At 36.4% G+C, this 22,455-nt stretch overlaps 1 protein-coding gene across 2 annotated transcripts; it reads left to right on the top strand.

The window, feature by feature from the left end:
• Positions 1-3,035: 3,035 nt before the first annotated feature.
• On the top strand, positions 3,036-18,803 carry LOC105233978 (hypothetical protein). 2 transcript variants are annotated; one of them, XM_011216163.4, is made up of 6 exons: positions 3,036-3,336; positions 5,926-6,041; positions 9,207-9,494; positions 13,048-13,193; positions 17,730-18,104; positions 18,171-18,803. In XM_011216163.4, exons 1-6 carry the CDS (start codon positions 3,124-3,126, stop codon positions 18,311-18,313), a joined length of 1,281 nt encoding a protein of 426 aa, XP_011214465.2. In that variant the 5' UTR covers positions 3,036-3,123; the 3' UTR covers positions 18,314-18,803. The 2 variants fall into 2 exon arrangements, with proteins under 2 accessions (XP_011214465.2, XP_011214463.2); XM_011216161.4 differs by having other exon boundaries at positions 13,045-13,193.
• The last annotated feature ends 3,652 nt before the right edge of the window (positions 18,804-22,455 follow it).

The raw sequence follows: 22,455 nt of genomic DNA, 5'->3' as shown, positions 1-22,455 counted from the left end.
TTCGTGCGACTTCTTCAATCTACTCTTGGAGAAAATAATTCGAGCTGCTGAACTAAACAGAGAATGTACATATCATCTTCTATAAGAGTGTACAGCTGCTGACGTATGCCGATGATTTTGATATCATTGGTCTTAGCAACCGCGTCGTTATTTCTGCTTTCTCCAGAATATATAAGTATGTGAAGCAAATGGGTCTGGTGGTGAGCGAGGGCAAGACGAAATATCTCCTATCATCAAACAAACAGTCGTTGCACTCGGCACTATGCTTACACGTCATTGCCTTATAACTTCGAAGTCGTAGATAATTTCGTCTATCTTGGAATAATTTTTAGCACCAATAACAATGTCAGCCTCGAAATCCAATACATAATAACTTTTACCAACGGGGACTTCGGACTGAGTAGGCAATTGAAAAGTAAAGTCCTCTTTCGACGAACAAAAATCAAACTCTATAAGCAACTCATTATTCCCGTCCTGCTATATGGTGCAGAGGCGTAGACGATGACAACTTCTGATGAGTCGACGTTACGAGTTTTCGAGAAAAAGGTTCTGCGGAAGGTAAATGGTCCGTTGCACATTGACCACGGCGAATATTGCATTCAACGGAACGATAAGCTGTATGAGACATACCACGATGTGGTACCACGATGATACCGTCTGCGCTGGATAGATCATGTCGCCTGAATGGACGAAAACACTCCAACTCTGAAAGTATTCGACGCAGTACCCGCCGGGGGAAGCAGAGAAAGAGGAAAACCTCCGCTCAGTTTGAAAGACCAAATGGAGAAGGACCTGGCTATACTTCAAATATCCAATTTGGAGCCAAGCAGTGAGAAGGAAAAACGACTGGCATGCTGTTGTTAACTCAGCTATAACCAGCAGTGGCGTAGCTAGGGGGCGCAACGTCTTGGGAGCGGCAAAACGATCTTCGCTATTTTTTAATATTCAGAAAAATACTTCAATAATAATCTGAACAACAATGAAAAATATAAATTTTTACTCGAATACTCTTCAGTCTTTGAATTTGAGAGAATCGCAAGATTGGACAGTCTAATCTGACTCATGGTCGATCTCAAGTAAGATTTGATCAATTTAAGTTTGCTAAAAGATCTTTCACAAGATGCGACTGATACAGGTAGAGTGAGTAGTATTCTTAAAGCTGTCGCTAACGTCTTGTAGGCTTCCAGTCCCATTGAAGAAATGTATAATAAAACTTTTTCTGGCGAAAATCCAATTTGTTCTTCGTTTTTCTTCGCTCTCTTTAATAAAAGTAGGACGTCTTTGATGTCACTGTATAAATCTTCGTTATCGGTTTTTTCTATGGCTTTTAATAAGATGTCTTGTAAATTTACTATCAATTTCCTCAAAAACCGTATTGTGAGAATTTTGGAACTTCAGAATTTGCGTGGCTTCTTGTTCCTAAATTTTATATACTTAATATCGAAGACATTTTGTAAAAAATTCACTTTTGTTCGAAACACCTCATGAAACTTGTAGGTAGGTAGATAAACGGGGGCGGCAGAACATCCTTGGCCCCGGGCGCCCGAAGTTGTAGCTACGCCACTGTAACCGCGTAAACGTTGTCTACGCCAATAAAGAAGAAGAATTAAAAACTTTATTGTGAAGATTTGTTGAATTTGGCTCCGTTAAAACAGTTTTGCGTTTTTATTTTGTTCAGGGTGTTTTCGGTAAAAATCTGGCAATTAGCGGAAAATGTGGTTGTAGTCCATTTTTATGAGCTATTTTCGAAATTAATGGAAACTCTTGTGAACCATCGCCAGGTCTTCTAGCAGTAATTTTCCAAGAAATTTAGAGGGTGTACGACGTTCTGGAACAGTGTTTTTTTCTCTGAATTCGTTGTGAGTTTCCTCTTGATGGAATCAACTCAGCAACTTCTGCAATATTTCGTGTTTGTGAATAATTATTGGAATTGTAGAAAGCAAGGACCTACAATCATGGCATGCTGTGGAGTCAGGACCATTTAGAGAGAGAGCGAGATAAATAGGGGAAAAAGGAGTAAGCGAAAGTATCAAAAGTCCGAATCGGACTACGTTCATTTCCCCTGATCAACCGTATATAGAATATGTTTTTTAGTATCTTCGCTTATTGAGATGAAAAACCAATATGGTTTTCTCGCAAATTCATCTTAAAAAAAAAACAGATATTAAAACATGGAAGTCAAGATCAGGGTAAGTTATAAAATCCTGGTATACCATTGCACAACCTGTGGTGCTAAAAACATTTTGCTCACTTTAGTGCCAATAGAATTGACATTTTGTTATTCAAAAATTAATCTCCAACGCATTTATTGCAGCCAGCTTATCGCTATACTCAGCGATAGTCATGCGGCACTAAAAGTGAGTCAAATCGCTATTAGTGGTGAAGTGTGTAGGAAGACTGAACCGCCTATCAGTTTGTAACAGTGTACGCCTGATCTGGGTGCCCAGGCATAAAGAGGTAGTCGGCGAACGAGCCCGCTTTGCGGCGACTTTTAGGATAATGGGGCCGAAACCATGCATTGCGGTGGGGTCCCACTCTATAAAAGAGTTGCTCCGCACGGAAAAGATAGTGGGGAGAGAACGGCACTGGCAGCAGGCAAGAGGGTTGAGCCACGCCAAGCTGCTTTTGGGAGATTACAACCTAGTAACGCTCACGAGACGCTAGTCCAACATTTGCATAGCCTTTTGTGCAAACTGCCAGTTATGCGGCATGGAACCGGAAACTCCAGAATACCTGATTTTAAATTGCCCAGAAATTTGAAGAAGCAGCTTCAAGATCATTGCATTCATATACGTGGACAGGTATTACATCACCTCTATCGCACCCATCAATCTACAAGACTTGTTCAGATTGCTGGTTCTTTGTGACCATATATGATATAGATGATGGTACAGTAACAGTTGGCTAACTTTTATCCGCCCACAATTTATTTCTATATAAGTTGCAAGGTGATTATTTAGACAACAATTATCAAATAAGCAATATTCTCTCTGTTTGAGCAATATTGATTTCAATTACATTAGCAATTTTTTATCGACTTCCGCAGTTATCGGTGTTGTTTACTATTATCTATTTGTGTAATAAACTTTAATTTTTGAAATATTAAAATATTATATTCGCAAAATGGAAAGTGAAATTGATTGTGTTGCTAGTTGCCCAGTGGGTTCGACAGCACCGAGAGATTCTATAAGTAGTACTGGATCGTCGCTGTCTATTAGTAGTGCTTCAATATCAACGAAAACTGCACTTAATGAGTGCTCATTGGCCTGGATAAGTTATCTCAGTGCTTTGAATAGTTTATGTACTGCTGGGAGTAAACTAGGAAGTACACTGACGGTAAATCAAAGTTATACATTTATATAATTGATACATTGTGGAATTGTATCGCTGAATTCGGGTTTAAAAAGTAGAAAACTTTAGTATTGCATCCCTCGATAGGCGGATAAAGGATGCTCTTCAGATTAAGAATATATATACATATAGCTCAAAAGACCTATAATTTTAGATATGTTCGAGTTTAAAGATGTAAATTAAAAAATTATTTCGTGTAATTTCTTAATGTTTTACGGATTTTACACTGTTTTTACACATTTATCTAATCTTAAATGGTAAACCAATTGTGTTAATTCGTAATTAAATTTATTTATTTATGCTGTTGGTGTTTTAGCAGGTACCTAGTCCCTGTAAGGATGATAAGGATTAGTTAAATCATCTAACGGGAGTCCCAAGAATCGTTGTATTTCGACGGGGTCGGACCAAGTGTGAGGAGTGTCAAATGAGCAGAGTTGGTGTGGCATGACCATCGGTGGCCAGTGTTATACGTCATATGCCGGACGATTGCCTTGTACGTTGTCAACAACGTTTCTGTGTCCTTTCCCCATGTGCTACCGGTTAGCGACTTGCGTATTTTGTTGCTGCTCTGTACTTTGGCGATAATCGCGATCGAAGGAATAGTAAAAGAGCATAGACTATCAAAAGTTACACTTAAAATTTTAGGATTATTGATAGTCGTAATTTTGACGCCTCGATTGCAATATTAAGGCCAAGTCTGCATCTGAGTGAATTTAATAGGGGGAAGCGTGAAAGGTCGAAGAGATTGCCGTTTACTTTGAACACATCCATTGCCAGACGTCAATATCGTGCAATCATTAGCGTGAACGGTTATATAAACTCCCTCTGGCGGCTGTGGGAGTTTCGAGATATATAAGTGAAATAATAGCGGGGAGGGGACACCACCCTGCGGAACCCCTTGTGAAACTCTTCTCAGTTTTGATTTTTTCCTCGAAATAATACGGATGATTGACGACCGCTTAGGTAGTTCATGGTCCATCTCTTTAATCCTAGAGGGATCGTTGTTTTTTCAATGTAATGCAGTAGCGTCGTGTGACTGACTCTGTTAAACGCTTTTGACAAGTCTGTGCGTTTATAACGCTAAGTGCTGTAGTGGTGCTGTGCACATTTTAGAATCATGTTGGTGGTTTGCTCGCAAGGCCTCAAGTGTCTTCACTACTGGGGGGGAGGAGATTTATCAGACGATAGGATTCCTCAGGTTTACCACTCCGATTTTCCACACATTGGGTATTTGATGAGTAGTCAGTGACAGGTTGAGGACGATGGTGAAGTAGCTTACTCTCGTCGAGTATTCCATCGGGGCCAATGGACTTAAAAATTTTGCTTTGTTGATGACAATAACCTCCTCGCAGCTACGGCTAAGACATCATTTGGCTTTGTCTACCGAAGGGTGCAGTGTAAATTGCCGGCTAATATATCTCGGGCAATTCTTCGGGTCTTCTCTGGAATTGGCTTTCAACTCGGTCATCATCTCTCTTCGGATTAGGCAACGCTCCATTTTGTCTGCTTGTGTTGATTTACCATTTGCCGAATCTCCAAATCCCTTACTCGGAGATCACAGGCATCGGCATGGGGTAAAATTCCGCGCTCATTAGCTAATATAGCTGTTTCGACTAGGAAATTAGGGCGGAATTTTGGTGTTCATTATGCAGAATGTCGAATCGTGTTCCGCCACCTCCAACATCCTACGATCGTTTGACTGGCATTAATGCCAAAGGTGGTGGTATGCGTTCAAGTTCCCTAGTACTCCAATCGATTTTCACCTCGAAATAGCTCACCTGTGTTCGGTTGATATCCAGTAGGACAACATGCAACTGGGAAATGTATATTAGCGGTATTCGGTCGCGCTTCAAAAGAATATCGCTGGTGAATCCAACCCCAGGGGTTTCTTAACTTTTTCTCGTCGAACTACTTTCTGTGTTGGGGGTCTACGGTAGCCCTTTAAGAAAATTACCCTGGTTGATGCAACAACGGGATTTATCAGGACAGAGTATAATAGTTTTGTTCACGCAAGGGTTGTTTATATTCCAAAAAATATTTTTTGTACTGTACAATACTAAAGCAATAGAATCTTTGCATTTCATTTGTTACTAATGTTTATATTTTCTCTAACTAGAATAAATAATACATAAGAAGGCTGTTATGAACAGATAAGTGTAAAAGTTGCAAACATTCATCCATTAATACTCGCCACTGTATATATGTAGCTAAAATAACTATAAACTCAATATTAAGTTTTTGTACGAAAAATGTTTTCATGTGACAAAGTATATTCACGAAATTTAGCAAGGATTATTGTCAAAGGCATCGCTATAATATCCCAGATCAGATTACTATATGATATACATATGTGGTTGCCATAGAAACTGAACGATCAAAATCGATTAAAATACTCGTTAACTTCAAAAGATTAGATTGCTAAAATGCTCAACTAATGTATTCTTAATTAAAATTTGCTATACGACCCCCTCACATTTATTAACAATTGATTGTTAGATAAGGAAATATTACATTTATTGATGTATGTAATACATATGTACTATTAGTTAATTTTTTATATTTTTAATTTTTTAGGTATTGGAACAGTGCGGTTTATTCGGAGAAAAAGCTCCAAAAGGTTATGCCGAGAAAAACTTTTTTCACAATCACCCATCCTCTTATTTAACGCACTACTGGAATGATTTAGCCAGGTGAGTCAAAAAATAAAAGCCTTCAGCAATAGAGACTTAATGTCATTTTTATATCAATTTTCAAAACACAGGCACTTAATCCTATAAAGGGTATTTTTTGTTTGGTAAATGGTAAGAAAAAACCAAACCTTTCGCAGGAAGAAGTTCAAATTAGCATGACTTAAAAATATATAACGTTGTTGTGGAATATATATTTTTATTAAGATATCAGTATTGCAGCGCAAATTCAGGATTTTATAAATTTTAAATATTATTCCAGAAGGAATAATTCGATTAATACAAATAGTAGATTTGATTTAAGGGGCACACCTATTGTAATGGCCTAAAAAAAATGTGATTTTTGGGAATTTTTATTAAAAAAAATTACTTTATCAATTATTTCAAAATTTTAAGAATATATTTATGCATGTTTCAAGAATATACAGTGAAATTTTTGAAGAAAAAAATTAAATATTTTTAAGTTATAGTCGATTTCGAACGGCGCGCAAAAAAAACGGTCCTTCACTGCTGCAGTGATTCCGGCCTTCTCCGTGGATGAAATCTAAAAAAACAAAAATTCTCGTTAAACTAGATAATATTGTCTGTACAATGACCTACGATAAAAAAAATCAAAAATTGGCAATATGGCGGCGTTTTAAAAAAAATAGTCGAATTTTATCCAAAATTTTGGGCGTTTTTGGCCTGCCAAAATTCGATTTTTTTATCAGATCAAAAATCGATAGGTCATTGTAGGAGAACTGAGAACTATATATAGAACATGTAAAAAAATCGATAGTGATCGGATTATTTGTTTTTGAGTAATCACTGCAGCAAATTCGGAAAATGCTGTTTCGAGAAAAACGCGTTTAAAGATAAAATGATCGTTATCTAACTGCCGAGCGGCTACTCTTTTAAATGGCCGTAACTCAAAAACTGTTAACATTGTGGTTGTTAGCAGACCAATTTTTACAAAACCATTTTTTATTACACAAACATATCAACACGTTATTTTTAAAACTGAATCATAAAATACCATCATAATATAAAACTTGTTTTATTATTGAAAATTTGAAAAACAGCTGTCAGTGTTGCTTATTTTTCATTCATTTCAACAGATTTAAATTAGCAATTTTTAACAATGCTGCCAACGAAAATGCAACTAACTCTCTAAAATTTTGAGGATTAATGGGGTTAGCAATGGAGTTATCTTCACTAACTCCTGAATTAATTCGGATTAATGCAGTTCAATTCTATAAAACAGACAACGGCATTTTCCTTTTTTCATTTCACAATAAAAATTACATATGTATATGTTTTGTGATCGTTTACTAACCAATATAAAATACTTAAAATTTCACTGTTCCCACGACAGTCGGGTCTACGTAACCGGAACGGCCAAGGACTGTCAGGATTCTGCCGAAACTACTTGTTCTCTCTATCTCTCTCTGTATATTGCTGAAGGTCCTCGTCTGCGATTTGTGCTGAAGTAAGTTCATTCGCAGATACTGCCGTGGATATTTCTTCGATTCTAGACAAAGTTATCCTTACTTGACAGACTGTAGACATAAGTAGTAATGTGTTGCTCGATTGAGTTCTTGCGCAAAAATATGAATTATTTTCCTGAAGAAATGCAATGTTTCCCAGTTAAGTCCATGTCTTTGCTGGAAACCACCAACATCGTACTCGGATATGATAGCACAATGATAACAAAGCTATCTCCTCAGTTGAAGCGACTGCTTATGAGAGCATTTCACTGAAGTCCCTTGAGTGTAATCGTGGAGGGATACCTACAATTTACATGTAGTTTTTAGAGAATTTCCTGTAAAAATTATGCAGTTTTCGCTCTGTTTTGAGTCATTCGAAACGTGATCGACGGTTCCCCCTGTGTTCTTTAATATTCCTAGAGGCGATTAGGATGTAATCTAAACATTCAAATTTGAAGTTATAATGCCTTTTTGTCGTAATCTCCGTTTCATCGACAGGATATATATAGGAATGGCATTGCAAGCGCGTTAAAACATTTTTTAAAAATTATTTATGAAGCTAAGTGAGTATATGATCCTATATCGCCCTTTTTAAAAACGTAGAAATAACTTTGGTGGTTTGTAATGAACGCTTTTTACCCCCTTTTTCACCCACAGATCTCCACTCCCTTTACGAAGTGTTTTAGCTTCATTTTTGCTTTGGGCTGAGTTTTTGGCTTAAAGGAATTTGTGCGCGTGTCAATTACACTTCTCAACAAATCTGAAGGAAAAATTTGCGACTGATTTGCTAGAGGTCTGAGGTCGATTCAAGGTGTAGGTGTCTTGATTACGAAGTTGAGTTAAAAAATTTTACATCATGTACATTTTCCATCAGCGTACAACACAAAAAATCCTAGTGTTAATATATTTATACTACCATTTTCGTTTTTAGCAACACAAAATTAGCAAGAAACAGCATCTAACATCACAGTCGCAAATTGTCTGTAAACTTGTGTTATCCGAATTCGGCACTTGGTATTACATCAACTAAGAGAATACGTGTTCCTAATTTCATCAATATAGCACCTTCATTAATGAATAAATATACTAACTATGACAACATATTACGAAAGTAGAATTACTATAATCTTTCTATTTAAGTTCTTAAAGTTATTGCGATTCCTATCATAAGATTACATTTGAAATAATTAAACATAATTTACGTTTAGGGAATTTAGGGAACATGAATTATTAAGAGCACCCGCGTCAACTATTTTAAATATGCTCATATTTTATTCCTAAGCAAACAAACATGACTCTGACTGTTTAAATGAGGTAAGCATCCACCCACTCTACCCGGGAAAAACTGACCCATCCTGGTACAACACATTCGTCACCTGCAGTTCGCCCATCAACACATCAACTTTCGCTATACACATTCGATCTACACAAGACGCTCATCGCACGTCAATATTAGAATACAAAGATTCGCGCTTTCAATATTCGTCTTCGACTGATCCTCCGCGCTGCAACGTCAATATCACTCGGTTTGGGAACTATATCCACCCCGCTCCGGACATTTGAATTTCCAAAATAACTTTGTAAAAAATACTTGTGCTAAATAAACCTTCAACTTTACAATAATTTTAGTTTAAATCTTTTTTATTTTTGCTTTCACTCACATTTAAAGTATAGTATGTTAAACCTTCTACATTTCTTATAGAGCAACCGCAGTGGCTACAAGTACCGTCAAATCCCATATCATGGCACTTTTACAAGAGTTTGTTGTATTATCAACTCTTGACCCATCCTCGATTTGCGAAATAGAACAAAAGCGCTTGAGGGATCACAATGAGCTTATAATTATGGAGAATGCACAGGCTATGATAAATATACAACATCAATTCTGCGCCGCGAGTTATGATGCCTTTTCGTCTTTAACTTGCTGTTTCGTATGTCAATCACCTGTAGGTTTCCCTCATGAATCGGATTGTGCCATGATAAAGCAAAGGTATGTACCAAATATTGTTTTGTTATTACAAAAATCGTATTCGCCGATTAATTCATAATTTACTAAAATGTTTACACTGGGAAAAAATATGTTTGTTAATAACTAAGTAAGGATTAAATGCGGACGTAACTGAACATTTTATATTCTCCCAATTTGCAAAATCAGAGGTGGAGAAATATATTAAAATTAAGATACAAAAATAAAATTTCGGTTGAACCAAAGCTATAATACCCTTCACAAATACAAAAGTTTCCTTACATGAATTGTGAGTGGTCGGTTTGTATCGCAGCTATATGGAAAAAATACGTGAAGTTCGATCAAGTCACCTTACAATAATTATAAGCTATATTTTGCATTGCTTATTATCTTTGGCATATGAAAAAAAAAACTAATCGACATATTTTCTCCAGTATAATATGGTTTTGTGTTAAATATGTAATCTGAAATACCCCCATTCTAATGATTTTCCCCAATAAAGTTTACTTTTTCTTTATATAGCACGTAATTTAAAGTCCGTTTGTTATGTAGTGTTATTATAATATAGTGATAAAAAAGCACTTGAAATTGTATTTAAATTCCCCGGGGAAATGATATTATCTCCACTCCGTTGGAAAGATCAGGGGGAGAAGGACCTGCCTTCGCTTGGAATCTCAAAAAATGTATTTAGCTAATTTGGTAGTATTGTCTTTAATTACTATGCCAAATATTAGCGCGATCGGTCAACCAGTTTTAACCAGCAGCTTAAGTCGGTACATCTCAGTAGTGCGTTGCGATTTTTACATTGGATCAAAATATCGGACAAATAATTTGCCTCAAATTTTGTATTTCTAACCAAATTTCGTGTGCGGAATCGTTGCGTTTCAACATTCGCGAAGCTTACGTTGATTAAATTTTATCAAAACGTCAAGTCTACGAGTGGTGCAAAGCCTTCAAAGACGGTCTCGAGTTTGTTGAAACATGTCTCGATCTGGACGACCTTCGACCTCTTCAACTGATGAAAATATTAAAAAAAAAGTGAAGCAAATGGTGTTTGAAACCGTCAGGCAAGTGTTAGAAAGATGGTAAGAGAGCTCGACATCTCTCCCGAGTCCGTTGAAGTGATTTTGGTGATTATATTGGCTATGAAACGCATTTTTGCTCGACTCGTTCCGATAAAGCTGATTCTTCTTCTAAACGGGTCCCGTAATAGGTCTATTGTTGTTGTTTTAACGGCTAGGACTGTCTGCGTAAATAGGTCCCTTTGGTCGTGCTTGATCGTGCGAATTTCGATCTCACATTTTACCGTTACAAATTGCAATAGTTTGAAATGTTCGGGTACAACGGAGTTTATATCAAATATCTTTTTGGTTGCAGTGCAAATGTATTTCGTCGTATTTTTATACTCGTAATATTTTGCAGAGTGTATAATAGTTTGGTTATTTATAACATCCAAAACCAATCGAGGTACAGATAGATACGTCCATGACCATGATGACGAGACTGTCTTTACAAATATCCTTTGCATACTCCTTATGTATATCTTAATATTCCTCCTAGCAGAACTGATCATCGGCTAGCTTGCCCAATTTGTAAGGACCTCAGCACTACGCCTAATTGATTGACAAGGCTGCTTCGAGCCACCTCAAGTTTAATTAAATACAGATCTCAGTTTGAGAATTCTATTTGAAACCTCACATGCCTATAATTAAAAAACTAGGATGTACGAAGCCCATTCCAATTTTCAACAGTGATTATTTTGCAAACATGTAGTGTTATATCAAAAACGTTCCTCGTTTGGCGCCACCTGCTCGCACCGTTAAGACCTGCTCTAGAAACTAGTCCAGATGCCGTTATGATGACGGCAGCGTCGCCCACTGCCCTATCAACATCGACAAGGAGGACACCTATTCGCCTATTTTTAATGTATATACGTATGAACTTGTAGATAATTTCGTCTATTTAGGAACCAGTATAAACACCACCAACAATGTCTGCCTGGAAATCCAACGCAGGATTACTCTTGCCAACAGGTGCTACTTCGGACTGAGTAGGCAATTGAGAAGTAAAGTCCTCTCTCGACGAACAAAATCCAAACTCTATAAGTCACTCATTATTCCCGTCCTGCTATATGGTGCAGAGGCTTGGACGGTGACAATAACTGATGAGTGATGTGACGTTGCGAGTTTTCGAGAGAAAGGTTCTGCGTAAGATTTATGGTCCTTTGCGCATTGGCCACGTCGCATATCGCATTCGATGGAACGATGAGCTGTACGAGATTTACGACGATATTGACATAATTCAGCGAATTAAAAATGACAGCGGCTACGCTGGCTAGGTCATGTTGTCCAAATGGATGAAAACACTCCAGCTCTGAAAGTATTCGACGCAGTACCAGTCGGAGGAAGCAGAGGATGAGGAAGACCTCCACTCCGTTGGAAGGACCAAGTGGAGGAGGACCTGGCTTGGAATATCCAATTGGCGCCACGTAGTGAAAAGAAGAAACGACTGACGCGCTGTTGTTAACTCGGCAATAATCGTGTAAGCAGTGTCTACGTCAGTAAAGAAGAAGACATATGAACTTGTATTTAAAATAATAAATAGGCTTGAAACTGCTTGTCGTCCAATGTACATTGTTTTCAGTCACTGTATCTACAAGAATCTCTCCTTATTTCATTGTCCGTACTCAACCGTATGATTTTCGCAGTGGCCTGGGAAGGGAGTATCCATTAGAAGGTCCTCTTCACTGTTATGGTCTTGCTTTTGAAGATACTCAATGTTATGCACCGACTGTGTAATAATTTTCGGGGAGAAGCTTCTGCCGTAGTTTCGATATCATTACAAAAATATTTCCAAAAGTTTCTTTTCTGCTTTTCCTTACTTTGCCGGATTGCTTAGTAGCACCTCGTGCGGCCCATTTATCAGCGCAAATTATCAGAGAATATTACAAATATATTATACTTTAGGAGTCCAAAAACTTTGCACAAAATAATTTATTTGAAATATTTTATAAAATATTGGCTCCAGTGGCTTCAGTAGGTAGCAGTTATCAATTTACGATATTATGCACAATCCGCTTTGGCAAAGTGTTCTAAACGGTATTGCCACATTTTTTTGATTGTGTTTGATTAGGATACCCACTGATTATCCTACCCAATTTGGTAACGGACTCATCACTTTAACTAAGAACAACGTTGCACTATTTTTTAAATTGATTTAGTTTTTCTGAAAGACCGAAAAAAAGAGTAATCAAAACGTTGTTCCCACAGGATCGTTGTATCGAGAAAGAATCTCCAATCGAGTTGTCAATACCTTTTGTGGGTTGGCCAGTGTAAAGAGGTGAGAATCGCTGTGATGTCATCGTGTGTTCTTGGTGTGGTGCATTGGGATGTGTCAGTGTTGTGCGTTGTAGAGTGGTGTGTTGATGTAGTGGTTGTGTGATTTCGGTAGAAATATGAAATATTATTTTGTTCAACATTCAATTTTAAACCGTAGATTAGATTAGATTATATATTTTTATTCTCATACCCATAAATATCTAGTAAATTATCCGTATAACTTATGTATTTATTAGTAGATTAAACACTGACGCTCGATCTCAAACTCCCTCACCGAACTTTGGTGGAATTAACAAAACAGACACCTCTAGAGGTAGTTGCATTACAGAACAGCGGTCACATTTCCAAAGTTCTTTAACTGGCCAGCAACTAGATCAATCCACAAGTAAGTATAATATTTTTAAACTTCATTTCTATGTATACGACGAAATTTCAATGTCCGAAGAGATACAATAAAATTACAATATTAAAATATAAGTGCTTTCCCTATTTGCAAAAAAAGTTTAATATTACGATCAACTAGTAAAGAAAGATTAAATTTGGGATTAGTTGAAATTCCACAAATTTGGTTTCGTAGCTTACTTTGTCACTTATTTAAAGCATTTTGTAAGTCTTTTTGGTTTGGTGCAGTATAAAAACTCGGGTTAGTGCATTTTTTAGGCGATTGATTAAAGTATAAATATTTGTTTGAATATGTTTTAAAAGCAAAATATAATTTCCCTTTTTAAATCCAGCTAGTTTTGTTATCTGCCGATTATTATGTGGTATAAATCCTTGACACTATAAAATAATTGCGAAACTCGAGAGCAATGTCATACTATTTATATACTACTGCTCTGTTAAGATTTTCTGATGAGAATTTCAGGTGTTAAAAAACCATGTGTACCGTTATGATAATCATCGTATTTGGATAGCTGAATCTGTATTGGCCCAGCGATTTCGCAGTGACCAAACCAAGTCCGAGTACGAGGTGTAGTTGATTTGTACGAATTTCGTAAAAGCAAGGGTTTGGTTTGAAGACTTGTTTTTATGAAATCAGAAGTTAGTTCAGAATTAAAATTTTGTTATTTGTTTAAAAGTCGTCGGATTATTTTTAATCTGTCTAAGAGTAAACGGATGAAGTTATATGTATCTGTTAGTGTGGTTGATAAGTGCGAAAAAGAGCCCTAAGTATGGACTGATAGTGGAGATTCTCCAAACTTCTAGTATATAATTTTTGGTTGCTGAAAGCTTGTAATCGATCCCCATTGCATGCAGGAGTTCTACTCCAAAATATTAAGAGTGCCAGATAAAGAAAAGGTAATAGTGTGACTAAACATAATTTGGGTCTTCTATAGGAAACCTTACCCTTATTTGTAATAATAAAATTCATATATTTTTTATGTTTTTCCGAACCAAGTGTTCTTACAAATCAATGTGACGACTTACTCTTTACATTTTCTAGTTTTTAAAAATCCCATGTTCACTTTAAATCAGCTTCATAGAAACCTTGTCAGGGTGCTCTTCATGTATGAGTTGGATATTTCCACTTGAAGCGTGTACAGGATATATTTACCAATAATCTACGCCCAATATAAATAATAATCTTGATTTATATTGTTCGATATCGCATATCGGCTTATGCCTATTAATGACCATGTGTCGTTTTTAATGTGTACGCCATATTCAACTTGCATTGTTTTTTGTCAATTTCTTGCTTCTGGTGTAGTTGTCGGTATTTTTATATCTCCGATATACTTCAAACTGTTATTTCTGATATTGCTTTCCATGCCCATCTGGTTGACCTGTGCGTAGTTAATTTGGCCTACCTGGCCCTCGCCGGGCTTCAATAGCCGTTTGGCCCAGCTTTCTCTCCTAATTACTAAAAGTTAAAAAAAATGTATATCGGATATGTCCGTAGGTCGGTTATGCATATGCCATCTGATCAGTTTCACTCGAACAAGCCAATTTAAACTGCATGCGTACATCGATTTTTTTTTTTGTAATTTAGTCTGTTATGTGAACATGTTTCCCGAGTCAAACCTTTCAGTTTCGAAAATAGTAACAAATCCTAGGGAATAAAATCTGATTAATACGGTGGCTAAGCTTCGTGTTTGACCAAAAATACAGGATGGGCCATATAAAATTTTAAATTTTAAAAGTCAAAAAAAAGAACGGCTTGATATTTTTCAAAGGTTTAACATTTATTTAAAAGGTTGCTTTATGAAATTTATTTGTGGAAAACAATTTCGGACAAATGACCACCCAATTTTGGAGTACTTTCTCAATGGTTTCAGACCTTATGACAGCTACAGCAGCTTGAATGGTTGGCGTAACATTTATCTTTAACAGCTCCCCACAGAAAATAGTCCAACGGAGTTAAATCGCAGCTTCTGGGAGGCCAATTCACATCACCTCTTTTGCTGATTATGCGATTTTCGAAGATAGGGCGTAAAAGATTGAGTGTAGCGTTTGCTGTATGGCACGTAGCGCCGTCCTGCTGGAACCAAATGTTGTCCAAGTCTTCCTCTTCAATTTGCTTGAAGAAAAATTCGGTTAACATTGCGCGATATCGCTCACCATTGATGGTTACGGCGGTTCCTTCTTCATTTTCGAAGAAAAATGGGCCGATGATTCCACCAGGCCAAAATCCGCACCATACAGTGATTCGTGCTGGGTGCATTGGCTTCTCGACGATTACGTGCGGGTTTTCTGTGCCCCAAATGTGACAACTCTACCTGTTAACGTAACCATCGAGGTGGAAATGAGCCTCGTCCGAAAAGATGATTTTTCGGTAAAATTGACCATCCTCGGGCAAACAATCTTCTGCTCAATCTGCGAACTGTAGACGGCTCGGATGGTCAAGTGGCTTCAGCTATTGCACCAATTGAACTTTTTTCATTGCGAGGTCTTTTTTCAAAATTCGTTGCAAAGTTGTTCGCAGAATGTTTAATTCTTGCGATCGACGGCGAGTTGAGGTGGATGGATTCTCACTAACATTTTCAGCCACAGTCGCAATATTTTCGGTTGAACGCGCGGGAAATGAACGTTGACGTTTTGGTTTATCCACCAACGAGCCAGTTTCACGCACACGCTTGACAAATTGTTGCACAAATTGAACTGATGGCACTTTTTGTCTGTCCATTTTTTTTTTGCCAAATTTCTCACAGTTTGGGTTGAAGACTCACCACTTTGGAAAAAAGTTTTCAATATTTCCCAGTTTTCTTCTAGTGAATAGCGACCCATTTCGTAAATTTTAGACTTTTTACTGAATATCTGTCACTTTCCGAATGGTATTTGACGTTTCCAATGACGAAATATAGATAATTCAAATTTAAAACGTTACTTCACAATAATGCTCTATTAAGATCACAAAATCAAGTCTTTTAGAACGAGCCTAGCGTTGAAACGCTTCATACCCAAAAAATTTACCAAAATAGTTGAGTTGATCCAAAAGAGATCTTGAGATCCTCTGCTAAAGATAGCAGATAGAAAAAAATATCGGTTGGCGCACGCATTTTAAATGGACCTGTCCTGATCAAATTTGTTCTTGTGTGCATACCTAAGAAAAGAGACCTGAAAACTGGTTTGACGTCCCGTACTAGACATTTATTGATGTTGGTTTGTTCATACGTAAATACTAAATAAAGTTGAGAAAATTCAAGCACATTGATATTAATATTTCTACGTAAATCAAATCTGCCGATGATTAGGAAATGTGACTTAAGTTCGCTTGTAATCGATTCAATTATAAGAAGATCCCCATCATGCTTGTAAAAGAAATACGTGTACCAATAATATACGTTTTAAGCACATAGTACATATATGTACATACATATATAGGTTGTCAAATATCCACTTTTTTACCCTTATTCAATGCTTTATAAAAAGTGTTACAGTGATCGGATTTAGTTCAAATTTAGATCACGGTAACTTCATAATACCCCCCACGTAGAAGCCCCCCTCCTTATTTGCGAAGAACTCGGACAGCCACTTTTCAAAAGCCTCCTTTGGGTTCAACTTTACACCAATAAGGGCGTTCGCCATGGAGACGTGGTAATCACTTGGCGATATGTCCGGGCTATATGTTGGATGCGATAAAACCTCCCATCCGAGCTCCCTTAGCTTCTGACGAGTCATCAACGAAGTGTGTGGTCTGGCGTTGAACACTACACCCTTCCTGTTGGCCAATTCTGGACGGTTCTGGTCGATCGCCTGCTTCAAGCGGTTTAGTTGTTCGTAGTAGATGGTACAATTAAGCGTCTGGCCATATGGGAGCAGCTCATAGTGGATGACTCCCTTCTAATTCCACCAAACACACAGCAAAACCTTCGTGGCCGTCAATGCCGGCTTGGCCACTGCTTGGGACGATTCACCGGCCTTCGACCACGACCGTTTTCGCTTGATATTATCGTATTATTGGTCGCAATTTCTATTGGAAACAAAAAATTCATATTTTCTAATAATTTATCTTCTAGTTAAATCAAAAAATTATAAAAAAGTGTCAAATTTTATAATTTTTTTTTAATAAAAAAAATATATAGTTTTTGACCAAACAAATTTTATTTTATGTTGTTTGAAAATATGTTCAAACTTGACTTTTCTTAGTTTAAATAGAAGATAATAAACTTTGCCCCAATTCCATACGACGTTTAATTTTTTTTCTCTCGTGCCCGCCATTTAGAAAAAATCGTAAAAAAATAAAAACCCAGAAATCGCGCGTCAAAGTTTTCGCTTTCTGCCTAAGCGCTCATATTTGTATCTGCCAGACGCTTCGTCACTATTTCCCTTCTAGCTTCGAAGGTGGAAGGGAGATATTTGACAACCTAGTTTATATAAATAATGTAATTAGGAATTTCCTACATTAATTATAGAAAATACCACAAAACTTTATTTTTAAGTTTTATAAACCAAAATTTTGAATTATTTACATATTTTATAGATTCGATGGATCCAACTCGGGGACCTTCGCCGCTGCAGGCTATATTTGAAAACACGAAAGGACCACTACCAAACCCAGGGCATTTGCTAGCAATGAAAAGTCCGTTTGCTAGAGGGGAGAGGTCTCCACTGAATATTCCTTTATTCCCTTTGAACGGTCAACGTAGATGGTCTGAAGCCGCTGCAGGTGAGGTGACAGATGAAAATTCGACCGATGCCGAAAATCAAATGAGACGATGGTCTATGCCATGGGAAGCGGTAAAAACGGATCAAAATACAGTCACATGGTACCAAACTCGAATAATGCCCATAAATAATATCAACTTACTTAATCATAAAACGCCGTGTTCTGATAGAAGCGTATCTAATACACCTGGTACGCTAAAAAATAACAGAGAGATTTATGGAATTTCTATTAACAATTTTCGATTTTCCATTTTAGATCTAAACTGGCAATCTTATGCAACAAGTCACGATGGGTTGACAGAAGCAATTCAGCTGCTTTCCTGTCGACCTTCAAGAGTTTCAGCTCAAGGTTTACAAGGATACACTCCGCAGCACACGAATATTCAAAACATTGAATAATTATTAATCATTGGATATGAGATATCAACATATCTATATGAGTTTTTTAAATATAAGAATTAGAATCAGATCTCTGAGTTTCAAACCAATTTAGGTATTTTTATATTCTAGCCCTTCCAATAGCTACAACAGAGTATAATAGTTTTCATTACCTAACGATTGTATGTAAAACCAAAAACTAATAGAGATAGATATGGTGTTATATGAATATCAAATACATGAAGGAAGCAGTTGAATATCTGTCCATCAGTCCGTGTGAGCGATAACTTCAAAAGGTTGGTATTCCAAATGAGCCATGCCTGTGAAATGCAGCTAATCGAAAAAATACAATAATCATAAATGCTGCCGGACAGCAGACACAGTTCTCGTTAAGAGTGCTGCCGAGTAAAGAGTAAATAAGTTGTAAGTAAGAAGTTGTAAACTCAAATAACGAGTAATAAAGTGTTAAGTTGTTTGAATTAGAAATAAAGATAAATGGATAGCCATTAAATTGGGTCTTTTAATTAACAATCCACTAATCGAACTTGTTACTGATTTCTATATAAATGAAAAAACAGTGTTCTACGTTTGCTGTCTTGACCTGGACTAACTTCAGTTATAAATACATATAGTACATCAAATTCCTGGAACAAAAAATTAGTTATGCAAGATAAATATTTTTCTTACTATTTCAATATTTCAATTAAGCTAATATTTATTCTTTTTCAGAACTTTACTAAGTTTAGTTAAAATGTTGGAAATATTTAAATCAGTCGAAACATATTGTAAACTAATTTCATTTGTCTCTACATTTTCTTGAATAAAATGATATTTTTACGTTTATTACGATTTTTAACTGCACTCGGTAGAATTAAAGTTGTAGTAATTTAACTTCAGATCAACCCAACTCTTTTTTGGAATTACGATTTTTAACTATTTTCAGCCGAAGTTTGATTTTATTTAAAAAAAAGATTTGACGAAAAATCAAAAATATTTAAATTAGTTATTGTTCACAAAAATATGAAAAATTATTAAAATGGACATTAATTTTGATTCATATTACGATGACAAAAATGTTAGGGTCAAAACTAATGTGCTGCGCATGAGAAAATCACAAAAATCCATTCTAACTTCTTAATACAAAGTGAGCCAAAGTTTTATTGACAATTAAATGAATATAAACTATTGTTTTTTACAGATTCATAAATTATTCTTGTTTAAAGGAGGAATCGTTTTGTTTTTAACTATATGAGATGAATAAACCTTACCACTAACTCTTTATTTCCTTGCTATCGGTAGTTATCAATACTGAATTTTAAAAGATTTTAACTTTGGACGGAAATACAAAACAAAAGAGCAATGCTTCAAATTTTTTATTTTATTTATAAAGTATATTAGTATAGCAGATTGTATCGACACTTAATGTTCGAAAAACTTTCCACAATCCCTTCATTTATTTTAATGTTTCCAAATTGTAGTTGTTTTGACCAGTTTTGGTATTTTACTATACGAGCTCAACTGTTTTGTTGCTGCAGCTGCATTATGGTACACGATTCGAAAAACCTCGCCCAGGATAATTCGTCTTTATGCTCCTGTATGTCAAAATTGTTTTTCATCTTTTCTTTCGAGTCGCTAACAGCAGCTACTTTAAATGTGACTTTAATAATGAGAAGATAATGATCGCTTGCAACATCAGCCCCACTCTTATTCTATACGTGACAGAAGCTAGAGGAAGCTAGGAGTACATAAGGTAGTCATGCCACTTACGACTTAAAGCTATCTGATAAATTTGATTCTCACTCACCGGATGACGTGTTATTTTATGGATGAGCTTTTGATTGGCCACTTGGGCATTCATGCCTCAGATCAAAATTAATATATCACCCTTAATCATATCATTCAATACTTTTGTGACGCAGCTGTAAAATATGTACTTTCTTGGCTTCAATATTTTCTAACTTCGTTTAGACAATCCCCTGAGTTATGGTCTTGTTTCGTGCTCTTATACGCAGCCTCATCAAGATGATTCTATTCGAGTGTACTTTCCGTAGTATGAAAGCCGCGGCACGCCGACGGCCTTTTCTCTTTTTTAGTGAGTTAGTTCCCAAGAATTAATTTAGCTCCAGTTGTTGATGTAACGTCACACGAATCTACCCATTTAACCTGTTTGCGCAATCGCGGCGGTTTAGTCGGTTCCAACCGTGAAAGCACATTCCATGTTCTTATTCCTGATCTTTTCTCCATGCAGCAGCTCGCAAATTGATCACTATTATACGCTTTTTTGTTTATTACGATTTCTGTAACCAAGATAGTAAATGAGTAGATGATTGGCCTTCTGCATTCTACTATTCCCTCTAGACTGACAGAAAGTAGGAGTTTTCTCCGCGTTGATGATAAGGTTGGCTTTGTCCGGTAGTCAGTCTCTTTCGCAATAAACAGGGAATATCGCGTGAACGTGAGGTCATCGTTTAGAAGGGATATACTAAGTTTTCGCATCACTAAACCCATTAAGTCCTTTAAAGTCAGCGGTCAATCCTAAAAAGTTTCAAGGCGGCACACCAAATAAAAATAAAACGGAAGTTTTAAATGGCAACAGATTTGCCATACTACGCAATGGTTCAGACGACGAACGACGACGATGCGAAGGGTACCACCACAGTCGTTAATGCCAAACCACCTCCGATATATTTGTGCGAGCGTAGCAGTAATACTCTTGTTGCGAAATTAAGTGAAATTGTTGGCACTAAAATAAAAATTCAGTCCTACACTGAAAAAAGTTTCATGGAATTCGTTAAATGTTTGTCAAATAAAAACAAAAATTATTATTCGTATCAACTGAAGAGCTCTAAGGGCCTAGTTGTTGTAATCAAGGGTATAGAGTCCGCCGTAGGCTCTAGTGAAGTCAAAGAAGCATTGGAAGAATGCGGTTTTGGAATTAAAACAAGTGTAAATATATTTAAAGGAAACAAAGCACCACAGCCAATGTTTAAAATTGAATTGTTGCCGAACTCACATAAACTTAAAAAAAATGATACACATCCAATATATAATTTGAAATATTTGCTGCATCGTAGAGTAACTGTGGAGGAACCACATAAAAGAAACGGTCCGGTACAATCTAGTAACTGCCAAGAATACTCGTATGGGCATACTAAATGATACTGCACTCTACGCAGTGTTTGTGTGGTATGTGGCGATTTACATCCCACTTCATGATCCAAGATTTGATAAAATCACAAAATCAAATGCTGCAAAATTTATTAAGTAAAAAATGAGCTTACTAAATATTTGTATATGGAAAGCACCATTAGCATAACCAACATAAATTAGATATTATCAGATTTCTGTCTGAAAAGAATATAGATGTAATGCTTATTTCAGAAACCCATCTAACAAATAAATATAATTTCAATATACCGTGATTTAGACTATATGTTACAAATCATCTGGATGGAAAAGCGCATGGTGGCACGGCAGTGTTGATTAGAAGTCGTTTAAACCACTATGCTCTAGAATCTCATGCTACACCACAGTAACAAGCTAGAACAATATAACTAAAAAATCGGGGTTGTGACTTAAACCTTACGGCTATATACTGTCCACATCGTTTTAAAAGTACAGAAATCGAATTTGGAGATTACAACGCAAAACATACATACGTACTGGGGCTCACGTCTTATTAATCCGAAAGGACGACAGCAGTATCAAACTGTTATAAACAGGCACAATAACCTTGAAATAATATCTCCTGGTAAGCCGACATATTGGCCTAGTGATCGTAAGAATATACCAGATTTAATTGATTTTGCTGTAATCAAAAATATAGATAAATCGCACATAGTTAATTGTTGATACATGTACTGATATATCTTCTCATCACTGTCCTGTAATAATAAAGTTATGTGAACAACCCATATTCGGTAATCCAAAAGTGGGTCTAACTTCTTATAAAACGAATTGGCTAATATATAAAAAATACGTCAGTAGCCACATTAATATTGAGTACAAAATAAATACAGGAAGAGATATTGACGAAAGCATAAGAGAAGTCAATGATATAATAACCAGCGAAGCTGTCTTAGCAACACAAAACAAAAGCTATAAGCCGCTTGGTTTCAGAAAAATCTCTAATAGAGAAATAGAAATGCTTGTAAACGAAAAAA

This window comes from Bactrocera dorsalis, chromosome 5, assembly GCF_023373825.1.
Source record: "Bactrocera dorsalis isolate Fly_Bdor chromosome 5, ASM2337382v1, whole genome shotgun sequence".
In the NCBI taxonomy this organism is placed as follows: Eukaryota; Metazoa; Arthropoda; class Insecta; order Diptera; family Tephritidae; genus Bactrocera; species Bactrocera dorsalis.
This window is presented reverse-complemented; position numbering and strand designations above follow the sequence as displayed.